The sequence below is a fragment of the Phalacrocorax aristotelis genome, chromosome 16 (genome assembly GCF_949628215.1).
Source record: "Phalacrocorax aristotelis chromosome 16, bGulAri2.1, whole genome shotgun sequence".
Classification (NCBI taxonomy): Eukaryota; Metazoa; Chordata; class Aves; order Suliformes; family Phalacrocoracidae; genus Phalacrocorax; species Phalacrocorax aristotelis.
In genome coordinates, this window is record NC_134291.1 from 4020202 (window position 1) to 4040212 (window position 20011).

The following is a 20011-nucleotide window of genomic DNA, read 5'->3' on the forward strand; positions in this document are numbered from 1 at the left end:
CTCAGATGGAAAAAGCACCTGGAGGCTGGAGCAAGGTGTGCCCCAGCCTGGGCTGTCCAGGGACGGTGTCTTGGCGTGCAGAGTGGGGGAAAGCAATGCCCTTCTGCACCTGGGGTGCCTCATAACCCCGCTGCAACTTGCAGGCTGCACAATGGAAAGATCCTGACTGATAGTTAAAATCACCAGCGCCTTCATGACTTTGTACCTTCGGAAAGCCCAGCTCTGTGTAAACAGGCCGTGCGAAACTCCGGCTTCACGTTTCTGCTTCATTCTCATCCTTTATCCAGCAGATAGTTCCCGGCCTGCGTGTCCTGTCGGGGCTGCGGCCAGGTCAGTGGGAACACGGCCAAAGGCAAGGGTAAACATCGGCATGCCAGGGAAGGAGGCTCTGCAGCAGCAGCTCCTCCTTCGCTGCCTCTGTGCTGCTGCAGACGGGTGGGAAGAGCACTACATCAGCCCAGCCGCATGCTGGAGGGGGCCAGGGACACGAGCAATGTCCCCGAGCTGCCACTACCATGTAGATGCGGGTGTTTCTACATCTCAGGTCTTGGTTGATGGTGGTTTTGCACTTTCGGGCTATACCTCTGCCGTGTTTGCTGGGGTGCTTGCAGACCCGCTCCGCTTGCCCCTCCGGCACCGAGCGAAGCGGTGACTGCCCCGGGATGGGCTGGGCGTGTGCCCACATCTCAGCCACCCCCAGCTGGCTGGTGCTGGGACCAGGACATCAGTACTTCGTGAACAGGGGACTGATCTTTCTCCTTTGCTGCTCCTTTGCCTTGGGTTGTTCTGTGCTGCAGCACCGAGGAGCTGTGTTGCTGCAAGCTCCGAATCCCTGTGCTGGGCCAAACCTGGTCTCTGCATCCTCCTCCTCCTCGGTTATATTGCAACTGCCATTTCAGGCAGTGCACAAGCTCACTTTTCTGCTGCAGCTGAGCCTGAGGTAGACCTGGCCGTGCATTCCAGTGGAGAAGGGTGTGCGGGACCCCACGGGTGAGGCACTGCCTCGACACAGCAGTGCTGACCCTGGCAGCACAGGGAGTGACACCATGGCTCCTCTTTACAGCATCAGGCTGGCACACCTTGTTCTGGATGATTTTTTCAATCCCTCTAGCCTGGATACTGAGCTCTGGTAGGCTGATTATTTTTAAAAAGTCATACTAGGACTGCCAAGGAGAAGGCACTCACCTTCTGGGGTTAAGAGGAGATGAGTCCTGCCCTTAGCCCAAGATTGGGTCAGGTCTGACTAGAGACCAAAGAACATGTGGGGCTGACCGCTGTAATGACAGCGGCTTTATTTATCACGCTGGGTTGCAATGGCGTGAGGCCTGGTGAAGAGCTGCCCTTAACTGCCGACTTCAGCCTCCCTCCGGGAGAGAGCTGGACTAAATTTATGTGGGAAAGCCTTGCAGCAAGGCCATCCCCAGTGATTTTAATGCCTTGTACGCTGCAAAGGAGGTCCTGAGCAAGACATGGCTTGGTCCAGCTGGGAGCAAAGCAGCAAGTGGACTTCACACAGCAAGTTCACCTTGAGTTTTCTGGACCCAGCACCACGAGCAGCTCCCACGTCTGTGGGAAACACAGCAGCACGGGGCTGCCTCTTGTACATGAAACAGGCCATCCCCTCCCAAAAATCTCATTTCTGGAACAACCAAGGCTTGTTTTCTCACTAACCTCCCGCTGCTTTGAGTTGGTGGGACAGCAGCACAAGTCAGCTGAGGCAAAAGAGCTGCTTTAACCCATTTCCCATCCCCTGATGGAGCTGAGGGGGCGTACGCATGCAGGCTGGTGGCAAACACCACATGTATCATTGCTTCCATTCCTCCAAGCTGAATTTCCAGAAAGTCTCAACCCTTGGGTCTCAGTCTTGTAAGGAGGGAGCCCGATATGTTATTCTGGTTTCTTGACATAAAGTGATATTTTCTTCCCCAGAGGTGTGCTCTTGCTAAGATCATGGACTTGAGATCAGGTGGCATCTCGGTGGACCATGATCTCCAGGGTTGAGCCAACACCCTGCTTGCCCTGGGAAACTTAAAGACAAGTTTTTTAAAGGCATCACTGTACCCTCAATAAAGAGTATAAAAGCCGTAATAAACATGACACCAAAGATCAGTTCCCACACCAGGAGTGTCTGAGGGTTGGGAGACTGTTAACTGCGATGTCCTTATGTGACCCCTGCACTAAAGTGCTGATATCAAGGCCTGGACCACCAGGGTGCATCAGGAAAGCCCAGAGCAGCACCATGCGCATCGCTGGGACCCGTAAGCCCCTGGTGCTCAGCCCTTGCCCAGCATCACCCTGCCAGCCGAGGCAGCTGACCCTGCAGCTGCGCCTCTCCCACCCTGCCTGGGTGCTGGAGGGTTTGCTGCAGTGGCTCCAGGGGAAAACAAATCCAACCCATTGCATTACCAGAGTGAAGGCCTGCAAAGCCCACTGGGGTGGGGAAGGGGCCACAACCCCCTGCGAGCAGCAGCCCCGTGAGCTACCTCTGGGTGCTTTGGCCGGACACAGGACTGGCCCTCTCAGACTTTCTGGGAAGACAGTATGGACCTGCAAAAGGCCAGCTACGAATATGCATGCATAGCCGAAATGCTCCCTTTGAGGAAAGTCTTCCTCCCCTATTAAGTAATTAAATAAAGCCCCGAGCTCTACTAAAATTAAAATAACAGAATCCATTTATTCTGGCAAGGCCCACTGGTGGCTGCTCTTGCCAAAAACATTTTTGTGGTTCTTGTCTTTTCAAGTGGCTCTTTTGCAATAAAACCCAGATGCCATTAGTCCAGGGAGGCCTCCAGGCAACTGTTTACGTCCATGAAAGATGCCCTTTGTAATTAATTAATCTCCCAAAAGCTGTGGTAGCACATTCCCTGTGGCTCCTGGCGTGTCCCTGCCCACCAGCCCTGGCAGCGGAGGTTCGTGCTCATTCCTGGGCGCTGAAGAAAGCTTTTGTGCTGCAGCCTCGCCATGAAAGGGGTTAATCTCCTCCTTGGAAAGACACAGCGGAGATTTCAACACTTATCAAAACACAAACAGAAGTCAGCTCGCCTTCCCGCTGCCCTCACCCTGCTGCCGGTTCAGTTGCTCCTGCTCTTACTCAACAGCAAATTGCGGTTGCACGAGGCGATGTTACAGGGGCAGGGACCAGCTGGGGACCGAGCCGCAGACGGTGGGGAAAGGGGGTACATCCTGGTTCCTTCACCCTTTCAAGGGTTCAGGTGCTTCTGGATGACTCAGTCATTGCAGGGTTTCCAAACCTGAGGGCAACAACACAACGCCTGAGAAGTGTGGGCTTGGTGCACATGGCGGGGGAAAAGTGATTCATGAGATTGCCCTGAGCAAAAAAACATATGAGCAGCTGCACGGGGCCGGAGCAAAGAGCCACCCGGCCCAGCACCTTCTTCCAGATAGTGGCTGGTGTCAGGTACCTACAGAGGAGTGTACGAAAGCTGGTGGTTTGTCGGGCTCCTTCTCCTGTTATCTCCTCCCAGCTGAGAGCAGTCAGGGTTGGGGACTCCCTGTGGCTGAAGCGGCTCCGGGACCCTCACGTTTCAGTGCCACCAACTCATTTCACCCACCAGGAATTTGGCCAGTCTGTTTCTGAACCATTTACACTTTTGGCCTTTGCAGCATCAGGTGATGGCAAATCCCACTGTAGAATTGTGTGTCTGCTGGGCAAAGGCCATCCTCCTGCTGGTTTTCAATGTGTCTCCATCCTTAGTGTCAGCAGTGATTACCTGTATATCTTCACATCCTTCAGGATGTGTGAGAGCTCTCGCGTGCCCCTCAGCTTGTTTCTTCTCCAGCCTGAGTGTCCCTCATTCAGGGAGTGTCCCCTGAGCAGAAACCCTCAGCAAAGACCAGCAAGTATTTGGCTTCTCTAGGACCATGTGTTTGCTCAGGCTTTATGTGGTTGCAAAGAGAACGAATTGCTTTAGGAAGGGTCAATCCTCGCTGCCTGATTTGTAACATAACGACTCAGCCTGGGGTTTGGTTGTTATTGGTGTTTTTAGCTGTTGTTGGCTTTTCATTGTTGCTTTTCTTGATAGATGAGTTTAATTTTGCTGGCATACTGCACAAGTTTGCAAACCAGATGTTGCTGCTGCAGGACAGCAACAGTAACGCAGGCGGGGAGTAGTTCATCACGGCACACGGGTGTCGCGACTGCGGCAAGGTCAAAGACGTGGGGTCAGGGCGTGGGGAGATGCAGGTCCCTGCTCCTCAGGAGCTGGGAGCGCAGTTGCCATGAGAACTGCTGGCAGCATGGTGGTGACCCTCGCTGGCGCCACCCCCCCATCCATCTCCCACTCCCCCAGGAAGGCCCGGACTGTTGGAAGGAGACCAAGCTGCAGAGAGGAAAACTCAGCTCTCAGCTGAGAGCCTGGAAGGAGGGATGGGTTTGTGTAACCAAAGGATGATGTTGTGAATCACTGGTGTTTTGCAGATGCTGGCTGCTGTCCGGGGGTGATCTATGGGGCGATGCAAATGTGAGGGGATGGGATGTGGTGTGGCAGGCAAGGAGAGGAGCTGCGAGCACCCAGGAGGGGCAGGCAGCCGCTCACGTGGCTCCTCCACCTTCCTGGCTTGTTGAACCCTGAGGAGCTCAGGTTTTGCTGCGGCCAAATCCTGTGGTCCTTCAACAAATCATACCCAACGCCTGGCCCAGGAGGACTTTGAGCTCTCAAGGGGACCATGGAGCAGGATGGACCCTGGCCCAAGCCCCAAGCCCCTTCCTGCTCCCGGCTGGGAGAGCTTCCCGAAGCAGCCTGCGTGTAGGATTTCTTTGGGTGGAAGAAGGAAATCACTGAGGTCAGGGGGCTGATGTTGCACATTTTTACATGACATCAGCATGCTGCCACCTTGAAAATGCCAGAAGATAGAGTCTTACATCCTGGCCCTTGAAAATCCCTTGCACCCTGCAGGAAGGGAGTGTTGTTACTCCAGAAATTCACTGTTATTCCAGGGAATTTAAGCCAATGTGCAGGAAACCCCAGTGTGGGCAGGGAGAAATTTAAAGGGATAGGACTTTAGGATTGTAAAGATGTGCTCTGTTCTTACAGTGCCATGGCAAGAAGGGAAGTGAGATCCCCGTCAAGAAGCCCCTTATAAGCCTTGGATAGGCAACATAGGTTTAGGTCTAATTCTTGGTAAATAGGCAGCCAAAGGAAGTGGGAAATCAGGAGTGCGTTAGATGCTTTGCTGAATCAGAACCTCCTGACTATCCACGCAAGGAGGAAAGCAAGCTGGGCTGGAGGCGCGAGGCTCGGGAGCATCCTGCCCTTGGTACCCGGGACATCCCCGGAGCAGTGCCTGTGCTCAGCTCCCCTACCCCGCCCAGGGCATTCGGCACTAACGCGTCCCTCTCTCCTCCGCTCTCAGGGACCTCATGCCCAGGACCCTGGAGGGGCAGATCACCATGGAGAAGACCCCCAGCTACTTTGTCACCAAGGAGGCCCCCGCCCGCATCTCCTCCATGTCCAAGGGCACAAAGCTCATCGTGGTGGTGCGGGACCCCGTGACCAGAGCCATCTCGGACTACACCCAGACGCTCTCCAAGAAGCCCGATATCCCCACCTTTGAGAGCCTGACCTTCAAAAACAGGACTACGGGCCTCATCGACACCTCATGGAGCGCCATCCAGATTGGCATCTACGCCAAGCACCTGGAGAACTGGCTCCTCTACTTCCCCATCGGGCAGATCCTCTTCGTCAGCGGGGAGAGGCTGATCAGCGACCCCGCGGGGGAGCTGGGCAGGGTCCAGGACTTTCTGGGCCTCAAGAGGATCATCACCGACAAACACTTCTACTTCAACAAAACCAAGGGGTTCCCGTGCCTGAAGAAGGCGGAAGGCAGCAGCAAACCCCACTGCCTGGGGAAGACGAAGGGCAGGACCCACCCGGACATAGACCAGGAGGTGGTGCAGAGACTGCGGGACTTCTACCGGCCCTTCAACATGAAGTTCTACCAGATGACGGGGCAGGACTTCGGCTGGGACTGAGGCTGAAAAAAAATAATTTAAGAAAATGAAAATATAATATATATTTTTTTTACATATCAGTAGAGGGGGGGAAATACAGAAAAAAAAATAATAGTTGTGCTGAAACATGGTTTGTTCTGATTTTTCTTTTGACACTGCTTTGTTTTCTTCCTTCTCTCAGAGGTGAGGTGATGTGTCCGACCAGAAAAGGAGGCTGTGAACAGCAACCTGGTCCTATTGACATCACCTACAGCTTGGCTGCTTCCTTCGATGGGCCCCAGGTTTAGCACGTTCTCTGTAAGGAAAAAGCAGGTGTGAATTTTAGATGTCCTCAGGTCCACCTCCAGAAGGGACGGGGGTGCTTGGGGGAGCTCAGGGCTATACTGGAAGGTCAGCCAGATTTTTTGGCTTGCAAATGCAATTTTAGACCAGACCTCAGTCACTTTTGACAATGAAACAAAAGAGGCTTAATACCCAATTTGGCTTTCAAAACCTTACCTTAGGGGATTTTTTTTATTGCACGAAACCTTTGGTGAAATTTTTTTTAATTTGTGCAATTTTTAACTCTTGCCCCCCACTAAATCAAGCTCTTTTCATCAACCAAACTTATTTTTCATCTTATAGAAGCCAAAACAATATTCCTTTGTTTTGTTTCTAGACAAAACAATGCTGGTAGCCAAAAGTGAAAGAAAAGGAATTATTCTTTTGACTCGATGATGAAAATTACCAGGTAGTCAAAAGGCCTCATTCGCAGGAGCTGGCTCTACACCAGCGCTCCCCATTGGCAGCAACCTGCACCCCTTTTGCTACGCTGACAGCAGAGCGCTTTTCCCAGGGGGGCCCATCTGAAGGGATTTGGGTGATGGCCAAGGACACTGAGATGCTGCTCACGGCACTCCTGTCCTGAAGGTAATGGGGGACCCACCACCCCACCACTCATACGCGGGAAGCAAGTTCACCGTGTCTGGTAGATGCTATTTAAGCCACAATGAAGAATGTTTTAAGTGGGGCCAGTCTGAAAACACTGGAGAAAGGGTTGTTAAGAAAAAAAAAAAAATTAACAAAAATCACATCCAGAAAGGGGAGAGACTGAGGAGAAGATGACGGAAGTTTTCTTGTCCTTTCCTGAAGGAGAATCCAGGGAGAAGCAGGAACAAGAGCATTGGTTCTGCCGGGCTTTAAAAATTGTTAGGCAAAACAAATCTCCTGTTTGCAATAACCAGGAGCTTTAAATTCTTTGCTTTGATCCTTATCACCTTTTTTGGCTGGTAGAAATGTCTCAGTGACAGAAATCTATTGGTGAAGCGGGATCTTGTATTACCGTGGGCTCATTTATCTGCTGGCTCTTTATCTTCAGCATTTTCTGGACTATAGGAGCGCATAATTATCACTTGGTGCTGTATAAACACAACACGATGATGCTCCTTCTCCTGAGTCTAACTTTAAAAATCCCCTGGCATGCTAAAATAAAGTGGGGGATCACCTGGTAATCTGGTTAGGAAGAAGCGTGGGGACCAAGCTCGCTGGCTGCCAGCACACCAGACAAGGCCTTAATAAAATCACAGCAGAGCAGAGATTTCAAGGCGTCTGAAGAGAACTGGATCTGAAATTGCAATTTAACCCAAGAGGGAGTCGTCTCTTCCTTGGGCTGTCCTGCTTGACAGGTTAGGAAAAGAGCTTGGTACCTGCCCAACCTCGTGGCAGCAAGTTCCACGGCAGGGGTTGAGCCACATGCCCTCCTCGCTGCCCTGAGCCTCCTCCTTCCCACCCACCCCTGCGTGCCTCCCTCCGGTCCTGAGGATGCGGAGTCCTGGGACCTTCCTGTCCCCTGAAGACAAAACCCCCCATGGTTTTGCATGCAAGGCCCAATTCCCCAGGTAATTAAAATAATTTCGTTAGTGTTGTGAGACCCCCCAGACCTCCTCCCACCATTCTCACCTCAAAACCTTACCTGAGCTCAGGTTTCCACGCCCTGGCTGGTGGAGAGGTGGTGATGGGCTGGTGGCACCAAAGCCCGGCGGTGCTCAGCTGCCATCCTGACACGGCACAGCTCAGTGCCACCCTCGCTGCCTCCACTGATACCTTCACCCCTTCCCACCGTTCTAGTTCCAGTGTGTCCCATTGTGAGCCCCTTTTTGGCACTGTCCCGTGCCGCATCTGGGTAAACATTTTACGTAACTGCCTTCTGCAAACACCTTACGGCAAAGGCAGATGAGGGATCACACAGACCCCCCCAACACCCCTTTTTCTTACCTCTTCAGCCCCTCAATGTTCTCATGCAAGAGGTGACATGAGAAAATCAGAGATGGTCAAGCAGCTGCTTTGGCTTCATGGGGTCACGGTCCCTCCTGGGATCCCTGCAGCTCATTGCTGGAGCTCAACGCTCCCAAATCAGAAGTTGGAACAGCACTGGGCTTTCGGTGATGGGCTCCCCAATGTGCTACTGGAGATGAGGGGAGCAACCTGCTCCTGCCCATGCCGGCCAGATCAAAGGGCTTAGGTTGTAGCCAAAAGGATGAGGGTTAATTATTGGGAAAACCTTTCTAACAGCAAGGCTCGTTGGGGCAGGAACGGGAGATGGCCACCATCCCTCCCGCACTGTGCTCTTCCATCCAAGTGCAAAAGCCAAGCTGGCGGCGAGGACAAGGCGCCGCTCGCCCACGGGCACACCGAACGGTGCCAGCCCTACCAGGGCACAAAACCTGAGGTTTTTCCAAGCTGAAAAGAAGATTTAAGCATGTAGTTTCTTTGGTATTTCAAGGAGACTTAAGGTTAGGCTGATCTGTACATGCCTTTGACAAGTATAAATATCACTTAAGAGTATGATTTTAAAAAATCAATATCATTATATTGCTATTGTCTCTCATACGGTCACATTCAGACTAGTATAAAGGAGCATTAGAGTGCTACAGATTGCTCCCCCCATATTGAACTAGCTCTAGCAATATAAAGCACCTTCATACAAATGCGTTTCTACAACTGCCACCAAATCGCTGCCATTAAATCAGTACAGCTTCGGTGCATACACAAGCCTAACTATCATACGTGCCTTTAAAAAGCTCTTCCCGGCACACTGAACTCAGCTGCATAGGCCTCCTTTCCCACAAATGCTTGAATGGTTTACTTCCACTAATTTTGGAGGGTTTGAATCCCTTGATGCACACCTAGTAAAACTATTTGGGGATCTGAAACTAATTGATTTTTTTTGATCTGGGCCATAAGTATTTTTGAAAATCCCTCCATGTATGAACAATGGCTTTTAAAAAGAGGTCACGCAATCAAATTGCTTTGAATTCTAATAACATTTAAGCTTCTAAACTCTTTAGGCTTATTTTAAAAGCCAGCCATGAAGTTTAGGTTATTTTAACCTAAGAAGAATTGGAAGTAGGCTATCAAAAACTGCACCCTTCCCAGGCCTACCATACTGAGGCTGTGTATTAGGAGGGGAAAGCAAAAGTAGCTATAAATATAAATGAAAGTGACTGTCGTGGTTTAACCCCTGCCAACAGCTCAGCCCCACAGAGCTGCTCGCTCACTCCCCCCCGGTGGGATGGGAGAGAGGATCGGAGGGGTAAAAGTGAGAAAACTCGTGGGTTGAGATAAAGACAGTTTAACAGGGAAAGCAAAAGCCGCGCACTCAAGCAAAGCAAACCAAGGAATTCATCCCCTCCTCCCCACGGGCAGGGGGTGCTCAGCCATCCCCAGGACAGCAGGGCTCCATCACACGTGATGGTTACTTGGGAAGGCAAACGCTGTCACCCCAAACGTCCCCCCTTCCTCCTCCTCCCCCAGCTCTGTGTGCTGAGCCTGACGCCGTGTGGTGTGGGACATCCCTGGGGTCAGTGGGGGTCACTGTCCCGGCCGTGCCCCCTCCCAGCCCCTTGTGCCCCCCAGCCCCTCGCTGGTGGGGTGGGGTGAGGGGCAGGAAAGGGCTTGACTCCGTGTGAGCCCTGCTCAGCAAGAACGAAAACATCCCCCCGGTACCAACGCTGCTCCAGCACGAGTCCAAACCACCGCCCCGTACGGGCTACTGTGCTGAAAATTAACTCCATCCCAGCCAAAACCAGCACCATGACCTATAGAGTTTGATTTAAAAAAAAAAAGGCAGAAAAATCAATATATTAACTATGAGAAACTAATTAGGTGTATTAAAATTCTTCTTGTTTCAATAATCAAATTTACCATTAGGTACTGATGAAGCTTATATGCCATGCAACTTTTAGATATTTAGAATATTTCTTCTAAAAGAAGAAAAAAAAAAATACCAAAAACATTCTAAAGCATCCTGACAACATCAAGCACCAGATTCACCTTTCAGCAGACGGACACACCTCCTTCACCGCCCCCCGTCTGCAGCACTGCACGGGTGCTACTGGGGCCGCTGAGGGTTTGCACAGCACCTTGCCCAGCCCAGCCCCACAGACGCGGCACCGTGGCCCCGGTGCGCAGGCACCACCATGAGCCTTGGTGCAGGGATGCTGAGCACGAGTAGTGCACTTATTCTGCAAAAATCAAGGGGTTTTTTCCCACTGATGGTGACGTGCTTTGGCACAGGCTTGTAGAGCCCAATTCAGAAAGACAGCCGAACGTGAGACCTCCCTTCAGCCCACTGCAGCGGCTGCTTCCAGCCAAACCCAAACTCTGGGAAGGATCTTTGCACCATGCTTCGACTGGCCACACCTGGAAAACTTCAGAGAAATGGGTTTTTCTTTACCAGTGCAGTTTGGCAAGACAAAAAGCAGCCCCTCTGCTGCTGTGATTCGCATCGCTGCGATTTCTGGAAGGGCAGGGACCGGGCTGCCGTGTCCACGTTGTAGTTGGCGCTGATTTCATGCCACGGGGAATTTAATCAAGTCCTAAGGAAATGCTGCCACCCAATAATTTACACAGTTAAAAGGAATATAAAGAGCAACGTGCCATGTACGAGACTCCTCTACGTGGTATTCGGGGTGGTCTTTGGGGTGCAGCGCTAAGAAGTTAAATTTCCAGCGATGATTTGGCCATACCTCCCCTGCACTGAGCTATTTTGACCAACATTGATCCTTAGCCTCCTCGGTCCTCCCACAGACACACGAGCATACACAACGTTAGCTCTCCAGATCAGGAAAAAAATAAAATTGCCCCTTTCTTTAATATTAAAAAAATTCTTGTTCATATATAACAGTTTCTGGGTTTTCTCTCCTCCCTCCCCTTCGCTTGGTGATACTGTCATCCTTCTCCCTTTGGTGCTATTTCAGTATGAAACAGACTGATTTTAATTTAATTTAAGAATGAAAAAGCACACATTTAATAAAGTTTACGGGTACTGAGAGGCTGTGCTCTCTTTTTGCTGGCGGCAGCAACCTGGGAAGTGTGGGCAGGTTTATGAAAAAAGGGGAAAACACAGAATTACCCACTTGCGTCTGATTTTAGTCTCCTAAACCTCCCCAGCAGCTGGAGGGGCTCTGCCTGCTGTGAACTCCCCAGTGGCATCAATGGCATCGTTGCCACGACCTCTTATCTTCCACTTCATGTTTTTCCAGCAAGCTTCATGTCCTACCCCTTTTCTTTAGATTGCAAATAAACCTTGAGACGTCAGGTCTCCGCGGCTCCCCCCGCCATCCACCCCCTGAGCCATCGCTGCCCCTGCCACGTCCGCAGCCTTTCGCCGCCAGGTTTGATGAATTCCTGCTTTCCCCTGACCTGGTAGGAGAGGAACGGACCCAACTCACGGGGCACTGCGTGAAACCCGAGGTGGAAGCAATTTACCAAGAAATATATACAGCGGAGCAGCCCCGTATATCAGGTTTTCTGTGTGGTCAAGTAAAGTGATATTCTATTTACTTTTTTAGATGTATAAACAGATTAAGTCGCAGGGAAAATATGCTCCCAAACTTCATAATATTTTATTAAACTGCTGAAGTTTAATATAATCTTTTGGCTTCCACAGAAAAATGTTCCATTTCTTTTCTGAGCACCTTTGATTTTATTTTCTTTTAATTACTGTTATCCGGAGTTAACAATGTGGGTTTTGCACTCCACCCAGCAAGGACTATCCAGATTAGAAGTGGGGAATTTTGCTGAAATACAGAAATATCTATGTGGTGGTAAGGAGTCAACGACGCCTGAGCGGAAAACTCTGGAGAAGCCAATGTGCAGAACGAATTCCCCTCCGCCAGGCAGTAATAAGGCTGCATTCCTCAATTCATAGCATTTATTACCTAAGACGTTGGCCAGCCACGGCTTTTGAAACAAAATGATACCTCCTTCATCTTACGCCTGTCCACACCGCTGCGCGAGGGCTGGCGCGCGGCTCCAGCTCGCTCCGTCCCGGAGGCAGCGCAGCTCGTTGCTCCGCAGGGAACGCTCTCATTAACCCAGGGCCGGCGCTGCCCTCGGGCTCAGCGCCGTGCGAACGCAGCCTTGCACGCGTTGTCTAGCCGGGTGTGAAGTTGCTAGCAAAGGCCAACGCTGTGCTGAGCCTCGAGCGCATCGCTCAGCCGGGGACCCTCCAACTCTGATGACCAACAAATGACCTACAGACAGCCTGGCTCAGGGCGAAAGCTGCTGGGAGCCAAGCAAAGCTCTTCAAGAAGGACTCACCACCTGCATTTCAGCATCGTTAGATAGGGTTAATAACAGTGATCATCGTCTCACGGTGCTTAAGGCAACCGTGTCATTTACGGAGGCCAAATTGGCTGGTGTGAGTCTTACCCGAGGTCCTCAGTGCAGCAGAGGAACTTCAAACGCAGCTTATCAGCCACAAGCATGTCTCCCCTGCCGAATCTCCTCTCCTGCAACTCAGAACAGTGCCGGTAACGGAGGGTCCTTCGTCACCGACACACCAGCACCTGGCTTCGGTGAGTCCCTCCGCTAACGCCAGGGCAACGGTGACGTTGTAGACAGGATTAGACCTGCTCAGCCACAGTTTCTCCAGCTCATTTCTTTTGTTCTTTCACCAACAGCTGTGATTTAGGGCATGTGAGCAACGTCTAAAGGAAGTGACTGAGAGGTATTGGCTGGGGAGCACTTACGTTCCCTTGTACAGGGCTTATGGAACAGAATCAATAGATTTTCTATAGTGCTCACTGCTGGAGACCCCCCATGGCTGGGCGCAGAAGAGATGGCAAGGGAGTGAAGAAATTCTCCCGAGAAGGACAACTTTAAGAGCACAGAGGGAAGCAGCGGAACGCAGCCACGAATCTAATTACCTGCCCCTGCACACTTCTGCAGCTGCACGCTGCTTTGTCTGCAGCTCGCCGGGGCTTTGCTGGTGCGAAACGGCCCCCGCGGCTTCGGGGGGCGCAGGGGGGTTGTGCTTTGGGCGCAGGCTCCCCCCGCGACCAGGGCAGGATCCAGCGAGGTGCAGGGCTGGCGGGGGCAGAGGAGAGCAGCCAGCCAGGGCCCTCCAAGCACATTATCAGTTCAGCAGCATCACAGGATCTCCTGGATTGCCAGGAGCCATTTCCTACTTGTTTTTTAATCGTCTTTTCTGACCAAAAGAGCACGTCTGCTAAACTCAGACAGGGTCTGTTGTCCAAAGTGAAGCCACAGTCCAAGGACCCCAATTCAGAGGCCTATCCTATCCCACAGGCATGTCTCTAGCCGCCTCCCATGGGAATTATAAAGATTTAACCAACAGTATCACTACACCGTGATTTAAAAAAACTCACTGTGGATCACTGTAACTCAAAATCAGTATTGGCCCGAGACCAAATTACTCCATTTTCCACAACGAGAAGATTCAAGGTTAAATAAAGAAATTATTTGTATGGCTACCCATGGAAGTTGCTGGCAGGGCTGGGGCTCAGGACACGGCCAGCTCTGCCCATATAAACTGGATTTTGGCCCTGTATGTCCTGGTGAGCAAGAGGTGCCACATGAGCTCTCCCTGGCCCGCAGATATCCTGGCTGGCACAAGCCGTGTCATCCGGAGCAGACACCACGTAAGAGGCACCTGGAAGATGCTGCTGGTGTGCATCATCACATCTGCCATCAGGATCAAATCCAGGCTTTCCCTGCCTCAGAAAAGCTAATTAACGGAAGAGCTGACCAGTGTCCAGCTGGAAGCCAGCCCTGGGCACAGCACCCTGCGCGGCCAGATCCCGGGTGCGGATCCCACCTCGGTCAAACCGAAGCTGTGGCTCATTTCCCAGGCAGCGCGGGCATGCGCGTCCGAAGTCGGAGCCTCAACCACCTGAAGCCCTCTCAGACACCGCGTGCCCCGGAGCCAGGGGCTCACAGGGAGAGCATGGCGAGAGCGCGGGGTTCGTGGCGCACGTTGGACCCTCGGCACCCGCGCACCAGAGGGAAATGCCGCGAGGAGCCTGCCCGAACGCAGCCGCAACCGCTGCCCCGCCGCCCCGCTGCCCAGACTGGCCAGGGCATTCATCCCGGTTTGACACCCCATGTTCTACCAGCTTTACTAAAGAGCAAATTGTCATACGCTTCTACTTTTCGAGGACCTGAGCTGCCCTTTAGGTAGCAGCTGCCAGCATAAATATACATGAGGAACAGGTTTTTAGTTCCTGAAAAATGTCTAAAAAATTGTAAACAATTCTCAAGTCATATGGGGATAAACAGTCAGAATTTCAATATTGTTTATAACTTTTTAAAAACACCAGTCGTTTGAGTTCAGTCAAGCCAAGCATTTTGGATAGATAACTTTTTAAACATTTGGTTTCAATTCTCCCAAACCTTCGGCAAAGAAGCCCCATTCATGCTATACTTAGCTTACAATTCAAAATGAAAAGTGTTACGGACTAGAAAACTGGATGTTGCTATTTCAAAACAGAAATGGTCTCAGCTATTGGACCATCTTGGAAGAGCCTTTCAGAAAAAGAAAAAACAAAAACACTCGGTCAAGAAGTTTATCCAGGCTGATCCTCTCCTGCTTAAAGTTTCCGTTTTGTTGAATTAGTTGTTTGCTTTCCTTAACAAACAAGAGTACTCGGTCAAAACTTCAAAACTTCCCTGACAAGTGCCGTTTGTCAGCCTGCGAGCAGGAGCTTTCCTTCTCGGCCCAGTCCCTCCCCCGCCGGCAGGCACTACGGCGCTCCTCCCTGGCACCGGCCCCGCTCCCCGCGCAGACGCTCTGCAACCGGGCAGAGTGGAAAACAGAGTTCTTTTAATTTCCTCTTTGCATTAGAGTTCATTAGAAAAAAATCCAGAGGCCCCTCATTGAGCAAACGGCTGCATTTGCATGTCTTCTGTGGATGTTTAAATTATATTTTCCCATCGGGTTTTTTTTCCCTTGTGTCTTTCCTGCACCACTGACACTGGCCGCCTCCTCTGCTCGCAATTAATTCCTGAAATTATTTTTTTCACTTCCATCACCGTCTCTTAGCTGGACGGCTCACAGGAACATAATTTGCTAGTTCTTTTGTTAGGAAATTATCTATTTAAGCTATTTACTGATATTAGTGATTACTCAGTCGAGTCACATGGCAGTGCTCCCATTCCCAGGCTGGATAACTCATCTCTCGGGAAGAAAGAAGTTGGAAATAGTTACTAACAAACTTTACTGGATGCACTGTAGATGCTTAACTGCCCCTCCTGAAATGCATCAGATCTGAGGCATGTGCTCATTTCTTGAACCACCATCATTACCACTTTGCAAACACCAAATTCTACTTTGCGACTGCATTCATGAAAAAAATTTGCAGATCTGGACTTCTTAACATTCTGCAGTCATCTCTGCAACCACTGCTAAGTACAGCCACCAAAGATGGGGATAAATAACGCAAAGTAAGACCAGGAACAGGAATAACACCAGTAAGAAATACAAAGACCGAACGCTGCCGCATCCAGACAGAGGTTTGCAACTGTTTGCCTCAATTCCACTCGTGAAATCCATGGCTGTGTTTGCCTGGTGGCAGAGGCTCGCTGTTACCGATGGTTCATTCAGAGACCGTCACCAAAACTGAAGCCAAGTTTTGTATGAGCCCATCCTTGGTATCAAATCCTTGCCCTCTAAATACACAAAGAAGGGATTCTGCACTTTTCTTCCTGAACGTCCTAAAAGACAAGAAAACTGGGCACCTGCAGCACTGCGAATCGCCCAGCAAGGCGAGCCCTGCGCGAGGCAGCCCTGTCCCTGCCACGCTAAGGACGGTTCAGTCAACACTTCTATTGCCAGACCAGCCTTTGGACAAGTAAACAAGAGTTAAACCCCCTCCCCGAGCTTGTGGCTCCTATTAAGGTACTTGATTTGCAAACACAGAACAAGTGGGAACTAAACCATTTTTCGCTGCTGTGTAGGGGGTCAATATGGCCCAAAACGCCCAGTTACAGGGATGGGGCTCTGTGGGCTCAGGAAACCAACCCGTCTGTCCTCGACCACGACAGCCAGCTCTGTTGCCCTAAAACTATGCTCCGTGTCTTGAGCCTGCCTTAGCCTTTTCCTTCCTCTCCCACGGGCTCTGTTTTCTCTTTTGCTTCCCAGCAGCATCCTGCTTCCCTGCCTGAGCACTGGCTGTCAGGAAGGTTTCTGCTTGTCTCCATCCCACCAAGGCTTGTACAGGCACCAGGAAAAACCATCACAAACTGTTAAGACTGCACAGCCCTTTAGCGATGCCGACTGTTTCCAGACCAGAGCCGTGCTGCCAGGCAAGGGCTTATGGGGAGAGCCAGAGGGCAGATTCCTACTCCCTGCAAAGGAGCCCGAGACCATCCGGGATGCACACGGGAAAGCAAATTACATAGCAGTCTGTGGGGCATCGCTGATGCACAGCAAGGGAAGCCAATTCCCCCTTGCCTGGATCCGTTTCCTTCTCACTGGAGTATTTTGGCTTATCTTCCTTTATCTACTAGCTGCAGTTTCAGACTCTTAGGGGAGGACGCAGGAGAAGGAGGAGAAGGGAGAACGACAAGTTCCCCGAATTGGTAATCCCCGGCCCGTTCTGCCCTGGGGCAGCAGCACCGAGGCTGAACAAAGAGCTAAATGGAACAGCCTGCTGTTCGCTCTCCTAAACGGACCTCAGGGTCTCACAGGCAACATATTACTCCAGAATATAGTTGCTGTCCTCTGATCCAGGTTTCCTAGACAGACTCAGGCATGCGTTTGTGCACACACAGGGGTGTTCATGTGGGAGACTGGAGCATTTTGAGCTCTGGCAAGCCCTCCATGCACATCAGAGTTACTGCTCTGAAATACAGGGGAGGCAACAGGAAAAAAAAAAAAAAGACTCCCAGATGTTGCACTTGACTTTCTATCAGGCTCTTTGCTACCTGTGTGGCCCTGGCAGAGCACCGGGGCTTCTTGGATGCGAGCTCCCGTGCTCCTGCTGGATCCATCCCGAGATAGGGAGCTGGCTGGTGGTCAGAGAGCAGAAGCCAAGCTGCAGCTATTCCCTCCCTCCACTCCCAACCCGTGGGCTGTGCTCCAGTATCTCTGCTGGGAGAAGGAAAGAAGTTTTTTATTAATCAAATGAAATAAAGATTGAAGGGATGAAAGGGAAGGTTCAAGGGAGCTGCAGGTGGGGAGACACCGAGGAACTGGAGTGCACCAGCTGTTTCTATAAGGCTTGCTCTTGCAGAAGTGTTATTTGTCCTTCACGCCCCTTCTCTGCTCCATCCCCACCTTGGCCTTGGAGCAGTGCGGCTTTTCCACCTCCTCCTTCCTCCCAGCCCTTCTTCCCCCACGCACACCCATGGCGTCTCTGGGCACTGGCAAGCACCAGCCATCACGCTCAGCATAGCATATTCCTTGCTCAGAGCTGCCCGCACACACTGCTCAGTTAAGAAAAAAGAATAATTCTGTCAGACATGGGGTTTGGGGACTTCTGTGCTCAGCCCTTGGCCACCATCCTTTCCCGTACCAACCACCCGAACCCAGAATTAAGCAGATGAATGAGCTTCAGAGCATAAGAATTATTCTCTGCCTTTGTAATCCCAGTTCCAATTTATCGGCATAAAAACTATCCGTTTCCTTTGGCTGCTCCCTGTTGGAAACTCCTTTTCCAAGCTCATGTTCCTTTCCAGCACCACCACACCCATCTCCAGCCAGAAATGACACCAAGAACTCCTATAACCACCCATATACAGAGGGTGTAGCTCCATCCTCAGGCTTAGATTTAGGCACTTTGCACCATGGTCAATTGGAAACAGAGACACTCAATCATCCTCCTTTTCTTTTTATACTACATCCCACAAGCACTGAAACGCAGCCAAGTTTGGGATGTATTGGTAGTTCGGTGGACAGCCGATCTCTGTGAAGCGATATGCAAGCCAGCTCAGGAGGATATTGTATTCCAAGGCAACTGAAGCGTATTTCTGTTTTTACATCAAATTCCCTGCTACCTTTTGGCAGAAAGCTCTCTATACATAAGGTCCTGTTTGAAGATTCATGCACTTGGCATCCTTGTGCTCAGGTTAGGTGCTGCAGAACTGCTTCCAGACTGCAACGGTTTGTATTCGTGCATCATCCACATCAACTCATATCAAGCACAGCAAGGTCCTGGTCATTTCTGACCCCGTCTCCTTGCTGTCAAACGAGGGGCAAGCTAGTGTCCTGCAGCTGGTGGGTCCGGCCAGCCCTTTAGCAGTCACTGAGGCAGTTTCAAGCTGAAAGGTTCAGTCTCCAAAGAGCCAGATGAGACTGTGGAAGGAGCTGGCTGGGACTCAGAAGGCACGGGGAACCTCTCCGCCCAGGAGAGCTGCATTTCCATGTTGAGCCAGCTGTAATGCGAAGTGACAGCTGATGAAAGCTGCTATTCATGGCTCTCAAAAAAGCCCTTTACCCCCTCCTCATTCTAGCCCCTCGATGAGATTCAGTCTGGCTTGACTCCAAGCCCAGAGGCCAAAGTGGCTGGAGAACCCACCCCAGCCCCAGTGGCTGGTGCTGTACTGGGGCAGGGGTCTTCCAGCTGTGCATCACAGCTGCCCATGGAAAACAGCCGCAGGCTGCACCCTGCCCCGCTGCAGAGCCAAGGCCCATCGCCCAGCTCTCCCTCCATTCAGCTGATATTGTGTTTCAGGTGAGACACTCGGAGTTGCCAAGGCCCCATTTGTAGGTTTCTGCATCTCTGTAGGTTTCTTCAGCATCTGAGTACCTCCAAAATCACTCCAGATGTGTACACATCTGGGGACACGCACAGGCAGAGCAGGCACAACATTTACCACTCTGCTATTTATATGTACCCGGCCCCTTGCGTCCCTCCAAGACACACTAATTATTTGCTACAGGAGCTCCATGCCACTTCAAACCTTAAATGCCTTCTCCAAGCCCAGGGGCTCCTAGACATCCACCCCTTTTCTCAACTTCGCCAGCTCTAAAACACTTTTCGTCACTAGCTAGCGGTGGTTCTCCCCGCTAACCACTGGGGTGGCTTCCTGCACAAGGTATCCAGAATCCAGGTTGGATCTTGCCTATAAGGTCCTAGACAGCTCCATACCTTGAGATGTGGGCTGAAAAGCTGGAGGAGGATTCAGAGAAGACCCAGGAGAATGGCTAAAGTCCTGGAAAGCCCTGGAAATCCTGCCATGAATGAAGGAGCCAAGCAAAATCTATCTGGCTTAACTGCAACCTTTCCCGTCTGCAAGAGAAGAGATCCAAGACCTACAGAGATCTGAGCTTGGACCAGAGCCTTCGGTCACTCATTTAGGGGCCTAAGTTCAATCACCTCAGTCTGGATTTAATTGTCCTCTGAGGCAGGTTGGCCAGCTGTACTGCAGAGTATGAATTAGTTCTTCTATTTTTCTGAGACTTAGTGGATGTAAATGATTTTACCCTGCAGAAACAGACCACGGGGGTACCGAGAACAAAATTCCTGCCTGTGGGCCCTAAGACTGCAAGACAGTTAAATAAAAGGGTAAATACAGCTTTTTGAAAATAAATCTCAAAAAATCAGCACTCTCCTTGAAAACTCTGACTCTGGCATCATTTTACAAAGAAGGGATTCCTGCACAGGATAATTAAAGACAGACATTTCAGCAAGGAATAACTTGATGGATAATGAGATAGAGGCAGCAGGCCAGAGCCAGCTGCCAGTGCTTTTCCTCCCGGAGTCCTGTGATGGTGCCACAACTGTGACCACGGGGGACGGACAGAATGCCTTCATC

General features: G+C 51.1%; 1 protein-coding gene and 1 long non-coding RNA gene across 18 annotated transcripts in view; one reads left to right on the forward strand and one right to left on the reverse strand.

Moving 5' to 3' along the window:
* The window catches only part of HS3ST3A1 (heparan sulfate-glucosamine 3-sulfotransferase 3A1), a 36698-nt gene extending 30601 nt beyond the window's left edge, over positions 1-6097 (forward strand). The window contains 1 exon segment of the mRNA XM_075111356.1: positions 5374-6097. Coding sequence (XP_074967457.1) covers positions 5374-5992 — 619 coding nt within the window. The 3' untranslated portion in view covers positions 5993-6097.
* The window catches only part of LOC142065342 (uncharacterized), a 192285-nt gene continuing 178296 nt past the window's right edge, over positions 6023-20011 (reverse strand). For 13 of the 17 annotated variants that reach the window (XR_012663363.1, XR_012663371.1, XR_012663370.1 and 10 more), the window contains 2 exons: positions 12665-18628; positions 6023-12556 (listed from right to left, as the gene is read on the reverse strand). This is a non-coding gene — a long non-coding RNA (uncharacterized LOC142065342). The remainder of the gene's footprint in view (positions 12557-12664; positions 18629-20011) is intronic. The other 4 variants (XR_012663369.1, XR_012663365.1, XR_012663362.1 and 1 more) reach the window with 3 other exon arrangements.